Source organism: Leishmania panamensis (assembly GCF_000755165.1).
Source record: "Leishmania panamensis strain MHOM/PA/94/PSC-1 chromosome 25 sequence".
Lineage (NCBI taxonomy): Eukaryota > Euglenozoa > Kinetoplastea > Trypanosomatida > Trypanosomatidae > Leishmania > Leishmania panamensis.
Window position 1 is genome coordinate 400,818 of NC_025871.1, and position 16,767 is coordinate 417,584.

A 16,767-nucleotide genomic window follows, 5' to 3' on the forward strand; every position below is an offset into this window, starting at 1 on the left:
GTCCATACAGATGAGCCTGCAAGATGAGCTGACCGAGGGGCAGTCCATACAGATGAGCCTGCAAGATGAGCTGACCGAGGGGCAGTCCATACAGATGAGCCTGCAAGATGAGCTGACCGAGGGGCAGTCAATACAGATGAGCCTGCGCGAGGAGCCGACCGAGGGGCAGTCAATACAGATGAGCCTGCGCGAGGAGCTGACCGAGGGGCAGTCCATACAGATGAGCCTGCAAGATGAGCTGACCGAGGGACAGTCAGTGCAGCTAAGCCTGCGCACCACAACCGTACAGTCGAACGATGACATTGTGATGCAAATGTCGTACGACATTGGGTCTGCCTCGGAGCAGAGCCTGTCGTACCAACTTCAGGACAGTCGCATGAACGAAGACCAATTATCCCTGGAGGAGGTGAAGCCTCCCCAGCAGTTGTCACAGCGCGCCGCCAAGGCCGCACTGACGCCTCGCTCACAGGCCGCCGCGCCCGTGACGCCGGGAAGCCGCTCGGGAACCACCGTCTACATCGCATCGGGGCGGCAGCGAGTCAGCGGAGAGCAGGAGATGTCTTCCATCGGCAGCAACTTATTAACTGTGGGCACGGAGTCGTCACGCGGGGAGACTAATGATGTGGTCGTTACAGAGCACACGCGGCACTTCCCTGGCAGCAAATGGGAAGCTACTGTGGCAGCTCTGCTTGAGACGGTGAAGCGGGCGGTGGCTAACGAGACGGCGGCAGCGATTGGGGTAAAGTTGAAGTACGTCCAGGTGATGAAAGTCGAGGCGACGGCGGCAGGCATGACGTGCGGCATCACCATCGGTCACCCCTCTAGCATGGCAACGAGTGAGGTCGATGAAAAGCTCAGCAGTTGCCCATACGAAGGGACGATGGCGCTTCTGGAGTACCTCATAGACCACGGCAAGAATCTGCAGTCCGGCCTCAGCGCTGACCTTGCCGCCTCGGAGGCAGCAGCAAGCGCGCGTGACCAGCCTATAGGAGAACAGGAGGAAGTACCGGCCGCGGCTCCAAAGAAGAAGGCGAAAGAGGATGCCATGGCTCGCGCGCGCAGGAAGATCTTCAGGCCGCTGCCTAAGCTGCTCGTCACACCGAGAACCTACCAATTCCGCGCGCCGCGCCCAGGTGCGGAGCACAGCATGGACAGGGATAGCATCCTCTACGGGGAGGGCCCCAAGGAAGGTGCCGTGGGGTTCCGAAACGGCTCCTTGGCCCCCGATGCGACGCCGCGGGGCGGCACAAACGGCAGTCGAAGCCCATCCACATGGATTCACCGCAACGGTATTACCAGGCATTCAGTGCATGTATCACCGCAGCACGTTCAGCGCGGCGTCGTGCCTGCGGCTCTCCGTCCGCGCCCGATTATCCAGACGCCGTTGAGCGGCGCCAGCACACACCGCTCCATCAACGGAGTCGAGTGCATGGCTGACACGCACGAGGTTTCTCATCGCTCTCGCTCCTCGCTGCAGATGACGTTAACTCTGGGGGTGGACTCCAAGTCCGATGCGGCGCCCGGGGAATCGTTAGTGACGCCGATGTCCATGGTCCTCAGCGGCTCTACGGTCGATCAGGACGACCACACTTCCGTGACTCTATCTGTCAAGGGGGCGACGGACGTGGAAGAGGCGCCTCAGTCAGAGCACCATGAGCAGCAAGAGGCAACGTTCGACTACGACGTTGCCTATAGCGAGCTCACCTCAATGAACATGGTGGTGGACGAGGATAGCAACCTCCTCGTCCTCACTTCTGAGGGTTCGGTCCTGTAGGCGCTGCCCAGCACCAGAAATGTGCACCCGTACGAGCTGCAACGAAAGGCGATGCTGTAGTTTCAACTGAGGAAATGTGATGACGAAGAAGATCCAGTCCCGGCTGATGCACCCAACCCTTTCGTGTAGGCCGATCGATCGTTCAATGGGAGAAAGAGAGAGAGAGCGAGCAGAGGCAGCGTGCACTTCAAAGGGAAAAAGTGCGCATGAGCCCTCACACTTGCCGTGATACACACTCCACAGGGAATGGAAAGAGGGAGTGCACTGCTCCCTCCTACCCCTCCCTTCCTCCCGCAATAGATATTTGATGCAGTGACACACGCACGCACACACGTACATATCCACTTAGGGGAGCCTAAGAGAGGACGCGAAGAAACTATGGCCGACGGGGGAGGGAGGTGAATGGCCGTTGCCACCCTAATAGACCCCTCCCCCGTTATGTGCGTTGGGGATTGAGTAGTATGCATGCGTCTACGTGTGTGTCTCTCCTCTGGGTGTGTGTGTGGGTATCAGCCTGTGTTAGATATCGAGATAAGTACGCAGCGACTTGTCTCTCTTCCGGTACCCCTTTTCTTCTGCTGCCGTGTTAAGTCTCATGGCGCCTTCCTCGATATAGTAGTTGGCTCGTTGGCGTGTATGATGAAGGGAAGGTATCCTTCTTTCGACAATTGTGTGCATGTACGTGTGTGTGTGTGTGTGTGGTTAGTGATGTGATGACTGAGGGTAGGTGGGTAGCGCATGGTCTGCTTCCGCCTCTGCCCACCTCCTTTCCTCTCCTCCTCCTACTCTCCCTCTTTGTGCTTAACCGTTCATGTTTCTCCTGTTTTGTTTTCGTTTCTTCTCTCACGCTGTACCGACTTCTCGTCTTCTCTCTCGTTGTTTCTCTTCTTCCAAAACGCTGAGTCTCTGATGATGGTCGACCATCTCAGTACGCGCAGTATCTCAGGGCCCAGCACTCGCTTTCTGTGTGTAGGGGAAGCTAGGCGGCCTGCCGCCTGCCCCTCGGGTATACGGCTGTGCGGACTCTCGGCGCCGGCAGGACGGGTCTGGGCTGGTGCTGCGCCGAAGAGAGTGGCGGTCATTACAGCACTCTTACCATCTTACTAAGCATCGTGTCGACGACTCCCACACACGCACATACGCATCGGCCTACCGCTTTTCTCTGCCTCTGCGGCGCTGCGGTGATGTCGGGCGTAGTCCTGCGCTGGGTGCTGTGGAGCGGCAATGGGGCAGAAGGACGCCAAACGGTGCTGGCGGGCCCAATGCCTTGACGGCAGCCGTGGCGCAACAGAGGCCTCGATGAGTCGTGGCCGTGTGCGTGCGTGCAGAGGTGTGTGGACTTGTTTGTTGTAGAAGGACACGCTAAAAGACGGGAAAAAGCTTGCTTGTTTCTCTGGCCATTAGCCCCTCCCTCCCTCCCTCCCGCTCCTCCGCCACCTTTATTATAAGCGGTATTGCTTGATTTTGCCGCTCTTTTCATGTTTCGTTTTACGTTAGCGTTGTTGTTTCCTCTCAAAGGATTGTGCGGGTGCCGTAGTGCATCACGCTGTTTGCCTCTCTCTTCCCTGTCCCACCGTCTGTGCACGCAGACACGCAGTCCACCTCCACCTCCACACACGCACACACTCATTTGCATGAAAAGGCGGTGCGTCACTCTCCAAGTCTCTGGTGCTTTGCTTGTATGGGTATGGGTGTGTGGGGGGGGGGGGGAGAAGGGGGCTGCAGGTTTGTGCCCAGTGCAGCACACATATAGCGCAGGCATAGTCGTGGATGTACGTCTCGATGGACCACCCTCTCCTCTCTGGTGATGGTGATGGCGGTTGTCTTCCTCTTGCACTGCTGGTGCGTTAGGGTGCATAGGCGGATGTGCCACATTCGTGGTGAGTGTCGCTGGTGTGGTGCCTTCGTTCTCCGTCTCTTTCCTCTTTTCCCTCTGTGCCGCTTTCCTCCTCTTTCTCTCAGTTTCGCTGGCTGTGTCTCCAGTGCCGTAGGCACGTTTGCCTGTGTGAGTATACGTGTGTATGTGCACACCTGACGTGATTTGGGGAGGCGGTCTGTCTGGAGAACGTTTCTTCGGCTGTGGCTGTTGTTGTTGCTTTTCTACGAGGGGAACGGCATGTCTCTCTATGGGGCGAATTTCTTTGTATGCCGGTTTCTGTGTCAAGGCTGATATAGGCATGCGTGTATGCGCGCGCCTCTCTTGCTGTAGTGGCCCTCCCTCTCCCTCTCCCTCTCCTCTCCCTTCCCCTCCCCTCTCCCTGCCTGCCTGCCTGCCTGCCTCCAGCTTCCTGCTTCGGTGGTGTCGTAGTAGGGGGGAGGGGCGTCGTTCGCTGTTGCTCATCTCCCTGCCACCCCTCGCTCCCTTCAGCGAAACGAAGCAAAGGAAAAAAGCGCATCAACGTAAGCAGTGCCGCACGAGCACACACACACGTCATCATCATCATCATCACCACCACTGTGGACAGAGAGGTGGCGCCTGCAACGTCCGTGAAGAGAAAACACAAGAAAAAAATGAAAATCACAGCGCTGACAGTGCGCACTCGGTGGGGTGACACACAAAGAGAGAGTGTTAGAGACAATGTGGGGAGACGGTATGCGTCTGGTGGGAGGTCGTGTTGTCGTCTATGTGGGAGCAGCAGCTGCGTGTGATAGGCATAGCGCCAGGGAGAAGAGTGCAGCGAAGTGTGTATCTGAGCCCCTTTGATTCACTCGCCTCCACCCACCCACCCACCCCCCCTCATAGCCCCGTCCGTGGCAGCTCGAAAAATCAGACAGTCATGCACTTTTTCGAAAGGGCAGGGAATGAGAATGTGTGCACTTGGGCCTGTGTGCATGCGTGCATGTTGTGTGTGTGTGTGTGTGTGCATCAACGTAACATAACATTGTACTCACCCCACACTTCCAGCGGAGGCGCACGTACAGAAGGTCCTCCTCAAAGAGGTGGCGCCGTTGGCAGTTTGCCGTCCCCCTCCCCTCAACGGGGGCGGGAAGTCCATCCTCCGACGGTGAATGCTGACCCATCCTACCTCACGAATCCCCTCTCATCTTCTGCACGTAATCACTGTGTTGTCACCTGCGTCTCCACCTCGTTCATGACGCACACCCTTCATTAGCACGTAGCACACAGCATACACAAGAACAAGACGAGCAAAACCAACGAAGAAAAGACCAGAGCAGCGGAGAACATCCCTTGCATCCTTCAAAGCACGAGTGTACCTTAGACAGTTGTGGGGCAGCAACGAAGGACAGCTCCGCCATCACTCTAGAGGTCGCTGTAGAACGTCTTATCTCCGCCACATGGGGCATTCCCCTTCGGTTCTCTGTACAGAATGACCAGTAACAACATGGCTACTGCGCCGCCCCCGGAGCCGATGTCGCCCATCCTCCAGAGAGCGCTTCAGCCGGCATTGTCCACGTTGGATAATGACATATTCTCGGAGATCGACTCACAAATGTTCACCCCCATTGACAGAGCGCAGCTTGAGCAGCACTCTGACAGTGCAAAGGATGTCGAGGAGGTCGCACAAGCACAGCAGCAGGGTGGTGCGCCCATTGAGGTACCACCAGTCCCTGGGACGCGTGGGCCAGGACACACACCCCGCGGGACGACACGGGTAAGCAGCCTGCCGCCGCGGAGGCCGCCAAGTCGCACCTCGCAGCGCTACGGCACACCACGCTTGCGTGGTGACGACATGCCGCCGTCAAAGGTGAGGACGGAGCTAGTCCCAGAGTCGCGTAACTCGCGTGGGACCAGGCTGTCAAACAAGTCCTTTACGCAGAGCAACCACTCCGTTCATTTTGTCTTGAACGATGAGCCCACCGAGACTGCCAGCATTTTGTTCGAGGCAGAGCACTCCATGCTCAACCGCTATGCCAAAGAGGAAAGCCCCGACCTGCACGCGAACACGCTTACCAGCGATATCCAATTTGTCGACGAGCAACCGAGCTCAGAGTTGCAAGCGGTGCCGGTGAACCGCGGTGTCTCTGCCACGACCAGATCGACGAGTCTGGGCTTTGAAGTAGAATCGATGAACGACTCAGCACACAAGAGCACCATATCCCGCTTCTCCATTGAGGGAGGCGAGTCGACTCCGAAGCCGGTGGTGCAGGCCTCTCATCTCAGCGTCGTTGAAGATGAAACTGTTGATAAGGCGGCGGTAGCTAAGGTGAAGGACGCGGAAAAGACCCCGATAAACGTTGTTAGCTGGAGCGAGAGTCGGCGACGTGCCAAGAAGGCTGAGGATGCACGGCGCGAGCGGGCACTTCGGGACCGCAGCCTCTACATGAGGGCCCGACCCTGGGAAACCAACGAGCCCAATCCGCGCTCCCGACGCACAAGTAGCGAGTGTGCCGCCCTCGTGCTGAAGCAGCAGCAGGACGAGAAGATGGAGGAAGTCGAGAAGCGCAAGCACGCCATGTACACACGTCCGTGGCGCACCAAGAGCTCTACCCCAAACAAGTCACGCTCCACCAGTGGCACGAAGCAGAAGCGCTGGCTCACACCGCCGAGCGCGCGCGGCGGTGGAGCCACGATGGCTGAGCGCCCGACTCCGCCATCGGCGACGGAGCCTAAGGAAGTGCAGATGTTCAACAACGAAGCCCTTGCCGACCTCGTCGCGCGCCCGCACTCTTTTTCCCTGTCCTCAGATGTGCGGTTAGGCGCCGCCGGGCCGATGTCATACATGCACCCCCGCTCGCCGGTGTTGGGCCGCGTCGAGGACGCGAAGTTCGTCACATCAGCGTCTGTGCTGAAGACCCCACTGGAGATTGTCAGTGAGGAGCTCGAGGAGTGGACGCACACAGCCAACCAGAAGCACAATCTGCAGGCAATTGTTTGTGTGATGCGGGCGCGCGAGCGCATGATTGTGCAGCTGTCGAACCAGCTGGCGGCACAGAGTCGCGTGATGAAGCGGCTGAACACGGAGCTGTACATTGCTCGCGATGAGTACATGATGCGCCTCGGTAGTGACGTGACAAAGTTGGCGCCTTGTACCCCGCGCAGCCGGACAATGTCCCCATTGCCAGGCCGCACGAGCGCCAGCCCCCCACCCAGCATCACGCGTCTTTACACGGAGCAGCGGCACCGGGCAAAGGACTACTACTCCATGAAGATGAAGGAGTTTGGCCCCCGTCCGGTGAGTGTGCTGAGCGACAATGAGCTCTCCGATAGTGAGAAGGAGGCCTACGCGAAGGATCTGCAGCGCTGGCGCGTCGAGCGCGCGGCCCTGCGAAACGAAAAGGCTCGCCTGGTTCACTACCGCCGCGATCTCGTCTTTCAGATGCGCCGCGGCAGCAACATCAAGGACATCACCATCACACAGCCCACAAGCGCACGTGGCCCGCTAGAGCGCGCAGCGGCCGGTACAGAGACCGCCGTGGATGTGAACGGGTACGACCGTTTGATGGATATCCGCATGCAGGCTCAGCGCGCCGTTGTGGAGGCAGCGAATGCCAAGAGGGTGTACGAGGCGACATTGTCCATCGCGGCCACTATGAAAAAGCGACACAACCTCTCCTCAGCGGAGGTAACGAGCTTGAAGGAGTCGCGAAAGAAAGCACGAGAGCTGTACACCGTGTCACTGCAGAACCTGCAGCAGTCGGCGGAGGAGGCACGGCCGCTGCTGGAGCGGGCAAATGCGCAGAGGGCGCGCTTCGAGAAGGCTGCGATGTCGCTTGATGAGAGCGCCGAGGCGCGCCTGCAATACTACAGTGACACAGTACTTGCCGTGCGTATCCAGGCGGACCGCGCCCAAGCGCTCGCCGAAGCCGCTCCTGGTGATGAGGATCGCATGCTGCGATCGGCGAGCACACCGCGGCCTGGAATGTCGCGGGCAGGCACGCCACGCGGCAGCATCAGCGGCTCCATGCGCCCTGGCACATCACCACGCATCCGCGGAGGCAACGCGTCGAATGACGATGTGTTTACCCGACTGACGAAGCGAACGTCGAGCACGCACAACGCCGCACCCGTGCAAGGGGAAGCGAGGGTGTAAGGAAGATTGAGGGGCACCGAAGAAGCGAAGTACCCCTCGCCTTCTTGTGTACCTCGGTCCGCGGTGTCGCGTGTGCGGTGCACCTGAGAGCACTGTGTTGGCGTCCCGGTCCCCATGGGCCCCTTTTCGGGTAGAGGAAAGGGCGAAGGTGGGGGAAAGCTCATATGGGCAGACATGCTCGGCACTTTCCCTATTCAGTGCGCACATCTGGGCCACCCGCGCCGCCCTCCTACTCTTCCTCGTACTGTGTGTGTGTGTGTGTGTATGTGGGGGGAGGCCTCTGTGGTGTGGTTGAAGCTCTCTCACTGCACATATGCGGGGCACCTGCGCCCTGGCACTCGCCTCGCACTATACACCCAATTTACTTTACTTTCATTCTTTACACAGGCACTCGACACTCCCTCTTCTTGTTATGTTTTGCTTGTTTTCCTCTCGATTCCCCCTTCGCTGTTTTTGCCTTCGTTTATCGTGCAAGGGGGGGGCGTTCTGGTGTATAGACAGAGGTGGAGATCAGAGAGGCGGTGGGTATGGAGTGGAGGCCCTCGAAGAAGGGGAGAAGAGCCTAAGCGCAACGTGTATTTCTGTTTCTTGCGGTTACATTCGCTTCCTCACCGCCTCTGGGTACCCCACTCCGCGGCCGCTACTGTTGGGTCTATGATGTCCCCCGACTCCACCTCTTCCAAAACTTCTGATATAAATATGACGTGTGTGCGTGTCCCTCTCTCTCTCTCTTGCGTAGGAAAGTGAAAATCAGCTAGCGGTTGGAGTTCTCCTGTTCCTTGTCGTTCTTGACACGATGGGCGTTCGCTCGAGGTCCTTCTCTCTCTCTCTCTCGCTCGCTCGCTCGTTGCGCCTGGCTGCTGGGTGCGCGCTGTCAAAGCAACCAAGAAGGATGCGCGTTACACGCGACACAGCTTGAAAAGGAAATGAGTGGGGCAGCACCGCACAGGCGTACCGAGCTGCAGGTATGCGCATGTGTATGCTTGCAGGTATGGGGAGGGAGGGAGTGGGGAGTAGGTGTATGCTGTCTTCACCTCCTTTTCGTTGTCGTCCTCTTCGCTTCGTGTTGATACGTCCATAAACTACCGCATCAGAGAGGGAAAGACAAAGACGAGCCTGAGATAGTCAGCTTTCGTCTACGAATGCCACGGCCCTTTGCTCCTGTGATACGCCAGCGTGGGGCGAGCACGGACAGAGCAGAAAACGCCTAAACAAGTCGTTCGCCCCCTCCCCCCCCCCCCCCATGATCCCCGTCCCGCCCCCCATCCTCACCATCACTCATGTCTTTCTACCACTGTCCGGCATCTCGACAATCACCTTCCCCCTCCGCCTCCTGCACACCCACGTGCATCCGCCACACACCCGCGCACCGACCAACGCGTACGTATGTCGCCCGCACAGCTCTTTTCAGCGATCCTCTCTTTTTTCTTTCGCCGTGTTTGGCGGTTATTGCGTACACTCCGTCTGTCGTGCACGTGTGCTTGCGCGCATTGTCATCACCTCTGAGCTCATTTCCCCTCCCCTCTCCCCTCCACCTCCTCCTCCTCGTTGCCCCCGCCTCGGTTTGCGAATCGTTTTCTTTTTTTGCGCTCATCTCTTTCCCTCCTAAGGCCTCTCTGTCAGCGCTCCTGCAACAGCACCTCATATATATATATATATATCCACCCTAATTGTTAAGCACCGACGCATTCGACAATGCCCGCCAAGCAGAAGAAGGGACGCGGAAAAACGGTAAACCTTTTCGAGTTCAATGAGGACTACATCCCAGAGGAGGCCCTCGACTGGGCCGAGGATGATTGGATGACGGCGGAACAGGTCGGCGAGGCGAAGTTGTCAGAGAAATTTGCGAGGCAGCGGCAGGAGTACAGCCGCATGACAAACAACACACTAGACCAACAGGAAAGCTTCCGCACAGCGGCCGTGTCGGAGCAGAAGAGGTCATTCACCATTGACGACCTGCAGCCACCGTTTGTGGCCCACTTCGGTAACCTGCGCAACGGCACGACCGAGGAGGACTTCCTTTCCCTCTTCAACCGCGACGCCATCGCAACCCACCGCCTCATCAACCAGGATGGCAAGTCCTTCGCGTTTGTGGAGTTTGTCTCCGCACAGGCGCTAACGGTGGCGCTGTCGCTAGACCAGACCTTCCAGCGCGGTCGCCGCATGTATGTCGACCTCGCCACACAGAAACAAGTGGAGCGACTGCTTAACCGCAACACAAACGAGCGTCCGGGCATGTCACGCGATGCAGCTGGCCAGCAGCAGCCCGCCGGTCTCGCCGTCATGGGGCTGTCCCGCGACGTCTTCGGCGGGCAGCAGCCTGAGGATCAGCCGGGAATGCCGATGATGGGCGGCCGCTCGAACTTCGGCTCCCGCGTGGACCTCCACAGCCTCAGCGACCTGTCACGCGACATGCTAGGCTCAGCAGTGCAGCAGGCATCGCCCACGTCGGGCAGCCCGATATGCAGCGCTGGCTCCCCACTGAACTTCGGCAACTGGCGCAACGACACCCCAGAGCAGCAGCCCGAGTTTTCCATCCTGCACGACAATGGCCGCAGTGAGGATGGCATCGACCTCCGTGCGGGCAACCTGCGCCGCAGCAGCGGCCCGGCAAGCCCGACCCCCCCGGCGGCGCTGCCAGAGCCGAGGCCGAACCCGTTCGGCGGGGAGATGGGCAACTGGCGTGACGCCCCGCGCGCCGAGGTGCCTAAGATGGAGGAGGCACCAGCGGTCGCTGCCGAAGGTGACGCGACAACGCTGAGCAAGCGCAAGTCGGAGGAAAACAACGCTGGTGGCGCCAACAACAGCGGGGCAGCCAGCGGCACGAATAGCAACGGTCGCGGTCGAGGCGCAGGCGGCCTCGGTCGCGGTGGCGCAGGCCCCAGTGACAGGAGCTACTTCGCCGGCGAGAGGAGCGGGTTCGGCGGTGAGCGCAGCGGGTTTGGTAACGAGAGGTACGCGCCATCCAAACCGCCCGGCCCCGTAAACATGGACAAGTGGGCTGACCTGCGCCGCAGCTGAGCCACTATAAAGCGGCGGCTTCTGGCTGTGTGCGTACACGTGTATTTCTCATTTTTCCCCTCCTCTTCTACATTTCTGCATTTAACTGTTAAGCGGAATGTTGGGGTATGCGAGGGGGTAGCATGGATTGATGGGGCCACCGTGTGTGTCAGCGGGAGCCTCTGTGCCTCTGCATGTATGTGTGTGTGGGTGGGTGGGTGGGTGACTGTGCTTCCATCGGAATCGGCGGTGCTGAATGTATTCGATTTTCTGTTCTTTCTTTCAGGCTGCGAATACTATTGAACATGGTCGTGTCATCAGTGTGTGTGTGTATGTGGAGGGAGGGGCTTTCCACGTCTCGCTCTGAGTGTGCGTCTCAGGCCTCCCCCTTCTCTCGACGTGTTTGTCCGCTGTTGTTTGCCATGAGGGGGCAAGCCAAAATGTGGACACAGCATCATCTCGGCCACAGGCCATCCCTCAGCTTTGCCTGCCACCACACTCGGCAATAACCCACATCACTACCTTCCAGCACTCAGGTGCATCTCTTCGGCATCACCCTCTTTCCGCTCTTTCATCGACGACGATTATGAACGATTAAAAACTGCGCACAGACGAGCCCCACCCACCCCACCCCACCCCCTTGTTAGCGAACGACGAGCCACACAGGCACACCAAGTGTGTCGTATCCTAGTCTGTACGCTCTCTCCCTCGCATCCCTCGTCCCCTCCCTTCTCGGACTAAAGCGGGGCCGACAGCGGATACACACGCACGCGCGAAAAGACTCGGCGTGGAGGGAGACGATGCAAACAGAGCGAGAGAGAAAGTGAAAGGGTGAAGGACACGGAGGTGAACAGTGGAGAGACCGTGAAAGAAAGGGGAGGATGGACCCCATTGCTTAATTCAAGTGTGGTACCATTCATGAAGACGCCGAGGGCGGGGGTGCGTATATGGGGAAGGGGTCCTTCGTTGGTTCGCTTGTTTACTTGATGCACGCGGCGCCCATCGTGGATGTGATGGTTGCGGCTGTGGCTGTCGTTTTGCCTTTCGTCGCACCGGCCTCATTTTCTTTTTCGTTTTGGCGGGGGGCCTTTTGCTTGACAGTTGCTCATCAGAAAGGATGGGGCGCCACACGCATTGCCCGAGGGCGCGTGCGCGTGCAGGGCCGCTGTTTTGTCGCTGTAGGTTGTCGCCATTGTGTGTGGTGCGCCGTAGCTTCTCCTTACGTTTCTCTCCATTCAGTGTTCACCAACATCATAAGCGATCCCCCTTGGTCAACAAGCAATGAAATGCCAGGCGCACTCGCTTGCAACGCGGACGCGGAACAAGGCACGCACACGCAGTGGCGGGTTGCGTTGCCAAGCGCGCCTCTTCGCCACCACGCCCAACCCCCCTCCTCCAAAAGCCCCACCCACCCACCCCTCCGCCCGGCCCCACGAAGCGCCAACCCTCCCACACCAGCGGAAGCCGGGCCCTGGCCGGCGCGCAGGGGCACCCCCCCCCCCCCAATTAGCCGGGGACGCAAGAAAAACACGGATGGCGATGGACAAGAGGGGATGGGTGGATGAGCTCGGCGGGCGCGCGCGACCTCCTCCTTGGAGGAGGAGGGGGGGAAGCCGGGCGCGCACGCGGTTCCTTCGCCTGCCCCAACGTGGGGAACAGAGCGCGACAAAGCAGTCTGCGATAAGGGGAAAGTTTTGACGCGTGCAAATTAATTACTTCAAGGAAACTACTTCACGTGCACGGCAAGGCGGCAGCAACGATGGCGCCGTCGGCGCAGACGCACGCAAACCCGCCTATTTACTCTGTGCGCGGTCCCCCTCTTAACTGTCCGCCGGGACGATGGGCTTGGCAGCGTTGCCGTGCAAGATATGGCGGATCGTCGGGATGCTGCAGAGGAGTACCCACCCCACCATCAGACCGACAATGCCCCAGAAGGCTCTCAGGTTGGGATGGGTTTCGGCCAGCCACGGCACCTCGCAGTTCATGCCGAAGATGGAGGCCAGAAGATTCAGCGGCAGGCAAATGACGGCGACCTGGCTAAGAATCTGCATCTTGAAGTCCATGTTCGCCGAGCTCTGCGACATGCGCATCGACACACCCGTCACAAAGTTTAGGTTCGCCTGGTTCAAGATGTCGCGCGCGTCGTCGAGGCGGACCGCCACCTGCGTGTTCTTATCCAGTGCCTCCTTGTAGATGGGCATGACGTGCAGCATGTCACCTGCAACGAAGCTGCCCCGCATCGAGGGTGTCACCAACTCGCGCAGAAGTTTCTCCTTCAGGTAGAGCAGGCCGCGGAAGGAAGAGATGCGGCGGCGCAGCAGGGCAACACGCCGCAGCAGATCCGGCTGGTCACGCTCACCCGGCGCAATCAGGAGCACCATCTCGTCGATGCAGTCCACCTCGCTCAGCAGCGCTGTCGGGTCTGGCAACATCATTTCGCTGGAATACGCCACCAGCGTCGCAAGGACGATGCTCGGCGTGATCGTGCTGCACCCGAGACCGGTTGTGTCCGCCAGGTTTACCCGCATCTCCAGGGCCCGCACCACCTCCTCCAGGCCAAGGAACCGCTTGTCGTGCATCGTCACGATCAGCGCTTCAGTGATGAGCACCGAGCACCAGACAAAGCCGCGGGCGGCGTCGAAGGCCTCGCTGCTGAAATTCTCCTCGTCAACCGAGGCGGCCTCATCAACGGTCCCGTACAGAGGGTCAATAGCGCAGCTCAGCACACCGTGAGCGTACTGCGCCCGACTAGGCTGCAGTTCGACCACGTCACTCTCCGTCGGCTGCGCAACGGCATCCAGCACCGTTGACGGGATGCTCACGCACCAGGGAAGGGCGTTCAAGATGGCGCGACGCTCCTCTGGCGTCTCGCCCTCCACGTCCACCCATAGAGTTCTGTCCTGATTCGCCTGCACGTTCTTCAGCATCACGTCTTTGCGCACAAACCAAGAGGCGCCACTGCTGCTGTTGAACGCGAGGTAGCGCTGGCGAGTGCCAAGCAGCGACTCTGGGTGTCCCGCAGCGACACCAGGAGTGACGTCGTCGACCCGGGAGCGCATCATGGCGGAGTTCGAGGACAATCAGAGTGTTGGCGCCTTTTCGTTTAGCGTGCTTACAATTATGCGCGTCTTTCTCTTTAGTCGTCGCCTTTACAGCGGTCAGCAAAGGTGATGTGCGCGGGAGTTGGGGGAAGAGAGTCACACGTGCGAGAAGGGCCTTGCTTAGTGGCGCTCGAGTTAAAGCAATGGAAGGAGGTGCGTTTGATAGTGTTTACTTCCACGCTGAACCAGTTAGTGATGGGCAGTTAGGGACCAGAGGAGGGCAATGTGTATGGGGGGGGGGAGGGGGGAGGGGACCTCTCACTAGTCTTTGGCAGGCATGCACTTTTCGTTTGCAGGGCAAGGATAGTGCGGATGAGAAAGATGATAGACGTAGAGATACACTGCCGCGCCTCCTGCTACGCGTGCACAGACACTCGCTGAGAAGGAGGAGGAGAGAGAAGAAATGCAGCACAAACTCAAAAGAGCCGCAGTCGTCTGGACCGCCTCGTCTCACCAAGACGAAAGAAAACGAGATGGCGGAAGAAGAGAAGAGCACGCAACCGGGCGGGTCGGACACACACACACACGCACACAATCAGAGACGCGCACACTGAGAGCGAGAGGGAGAGAGAGTGGAGGGGCCGCTGCTCCGAAACGTTCGCGCGGTGCTGTCGAATACGCCGCAGTGGCAAGTGGGCGTATCGTTGGTGCTGCGGAAGGAAGAGACGGAATGGGGAAGGAGAAAAATAAAAGGAGAGCGAACGAGAGGGTGTGTGTGTGTGTATAGTGGGATGACTAGAGAACCAGTCCTAGTCAAGCCATGTTCATCTGACACCACTAGCGGCTCACATATGCGCAGACACACGGAGAGGGAGAGAAGGGCAGAGCGAAGACAAGACGGACCAGTCAGAAAAGCTAAACAGCATAGAATACAAAGAAAAGCATAGAAACACACACCGAATGAGGAAAGATGAAGGAAGGGCAGTGGACGAGCGTGAGGTATGGGGTCAGGGAAGGAGAGAGAAGGCGTATGCAGCTGGGTGAGCGGATGCGGGCGTCTCCGGTAGGTGATGTACTGAGTAGGAGGATGGGTGAAGAATAAGGATTTAAGTTGTCGACAATAGGGTCATTCGGGCATGTGGTTGATGCATGAGTAGTAACATTGGAGAACGAGAGAGTGAGTATGGGGTGGATAGATAACTGGATGGGGGTGATGCCGCCTTCAACGCCATCGCCAGTGAGGAAGAGGGCAACAACAACCAACGACTACAAAGCAGACATTGCCGGCTGCGGAAACCTGGGCGCACATGTGAATATACGTGTTGCACCCGTGCATGAAGCACGGGAGGCTCATCAGTGACTCCAAAGCACAGCCGTGCGAAGTTAGAATATGTCTCGAAATATGAAAATAGAGTTCGAGCGGGGAGCGAGGAAAGTAACGCACAGATGGGTGCGTTCACATGAGTGGGGGCATACGGGTGCCCCATCGGACGGGCGTGGAACCTCCCTCCCCCCGCGCACGCCACCCACACCGCCGCGCAATACAACCAGCGGCGGGCAAAGAGGCAGAACCCACATCACCCTCCGAACATCACGGGACCCAAACGAGTTTGGAAACAATAATATATACATATATATATATATATATATATATATTTATAGTTAAACGCCCACCCGCCCGACCCTCGTATTTTCCTTGTCGGCGTTCTTCACTGTGGGGTGAGGGCTATTCCCGCCTCCTCCCTCGCCCTCCTCTGGGTGGGTGTTTCCATCGGATACACCACAGAAGACGCGACAGCACTGGCGGAGCATCGAGTTTTCTTCACTTCCTGCGTTCTTTCTTTCGTGTCCCGCCGTCTGCTCGCAACGCCGGCACACTTTGGAGCGTCCACAGGGCCCAGCGTAAATGCTCTGTAACACCCACAGGGCTGCCATAATTCCTACGCGCCTGGGCACTCATCCAGCACGGTACTTGAACATTTGCGTCCTAGTCATTCGATGTAATTGCGCGCGCGCTCTCTCTCTCCCTCTCTTGTTTACGAGGAAGAGCTTTTTTCCTTGGAATTAAACTCCAATCAATGGGTCGCCCATGTGGCCTCCCAGTTTGTGAGGGGAAGCGAGTCCACCGACAAGTCACCTCGCCTGGTTGTTTTGAGCGGATGGCGCTGTCTGCACGGACTGAGCCACAAGGATCCACCTCCGTCACTAAGTACACTCGCGGCGGTGCAAGAGTGCGTCACGGCACGTCTCGCGATCAACATATTGTCTGCGTGTGCTCCTCTCCCCCCTAAAAGATACTGGAGTTTTATTTAGCCAGAGTCCCAGTGATGCTACCCCCCCCCCTTGCCGCTAGTGGGAGGAGGCCTGGTCCTGGCCAAACGGCGTGCTTGGCGGATGTGTGAGACCCGCGAGCGTAGCGAAGGTTAGGCGAAATGTATCCCCCCCCCCCAATGATGGCAGAATGCTGAAGAAGCGCGTGCGACTAGCAGGAACGCCAGGGACTACACATCACGCTCTCTCATCTCTTTACCTTCCCTCATCACCCCGTCGCACGACAGCCCGGTCACTGTCAATGCCCTGCGACTTGACTGTGTGCCTCTCTCTGGCGTTCTTCTTAGCTTTTTCGCTTCCCCCTTTTATTACTTCGTTACTCAGCGACGCCCCGCCCCAATGCCGTTTCCACGCTCGAACGCTGTGTGTCAGGGAGTGGGGTAAATCTGCACAACACGATTCACGTTGCCTCCCGGCTTGTCGAAGCGACGGTGGGCCGCTTTGATCGGCCCATCCCCTACCTTAACCTCCTCATCGGCCCAGGGCTCTGGTGTGGAGTCGCGAGTAAGTGTGCAAGTCACGTAGAAAGAAAAGAGATGGAGAATGAACGTGGGCAGAAGAGCAGCGGTAGTAAGAGGAATGACTTTCAGGGAGACGATGGGTGCTGTTGTTGCTGATTCCCCCTGAC

At 58.5% G+C, this 16,767-nt stretch overlaps 4 protein-coding genes across 4 annotated transcripts in view, besides 1 other annotated feature; 3 read left to right on the plus strand and 1 right to left on the minus strand.

Moving 5' to 3' along the window:
* LPMP_251090 (hypothetical protein) overlaps window positions 1-1,774 on the plus strand; it is a gene marked incomplete at both ends in the record, with an annotated part of 2,234 nt that extends 460 nt beyond the window's left edge. Inside the window, one exon of the mRNA XM_010701377.1 lies at window positions 1-1,774. Within this exon, the coding sequence (XP_010699679.1) occupies window positions 1-1,774 (1,774 nt within the window).
* Window positions 1,775-2,683: 909 nt separating this feature from the next.
* Window positions 2,684-3,088: a repeat region.
* Window positions 3,089-5,103: 2,015 nt separating this feature from the next.
* On the plus strand, window positions 5,104-7,767 carry LPMP_251100 (hypothetical protein; the record flags this gene model as incomplete). Its single annotated transcript, XM_010701378.1, has 1 exon — window positions 5,104-7,767. The coding sequence occupies one exon, from the start codon at window positions 5,104-5,106 to the stop codon at window positions 7,765-7,767; it is 2,664 nt and encodes an 887-aa protein (XP_010699680.1).
* Window positions 7,768-9,462: 1,695 nt separating this feature from the next.
* On the plus strand, window positions 9,463-10,788 carry LPMP_251110 (hypothetical protein; the record flags this gene model as incomplete). The annotated part of the gene is made up of 1 exon (XM_010701379.1): window positions 9,463-10,788. One exon carries the CDS (start codon window positions 9,463-9,465, stop codon window positions 10,786-10,788), a length of 1,326 nt encoding a protein of 441 aa, XP_010699681.1.
* A 1,799-nt stretch (window positions 10,789-12,587) lies between these two features.
* Window positions 12,588-13,829, minus strand: MGT2 (MGT2 magnesium transporter; the record flags this gene model as incomplete). The annotated part of the gene is made up of 1 exon (XM_010701380.1): window positions 12,588-13,829. The coding sequence occupies one exon, from the start codon at window positions 13,827-13,829 to the stop codon at window positions 12,588-12,590; it is 1,242 nt and encodes a 413-aa protein (XP_010699682.1).
* Window positions 13,830-16,767: the final 2,938 nt, after the last annotated feature.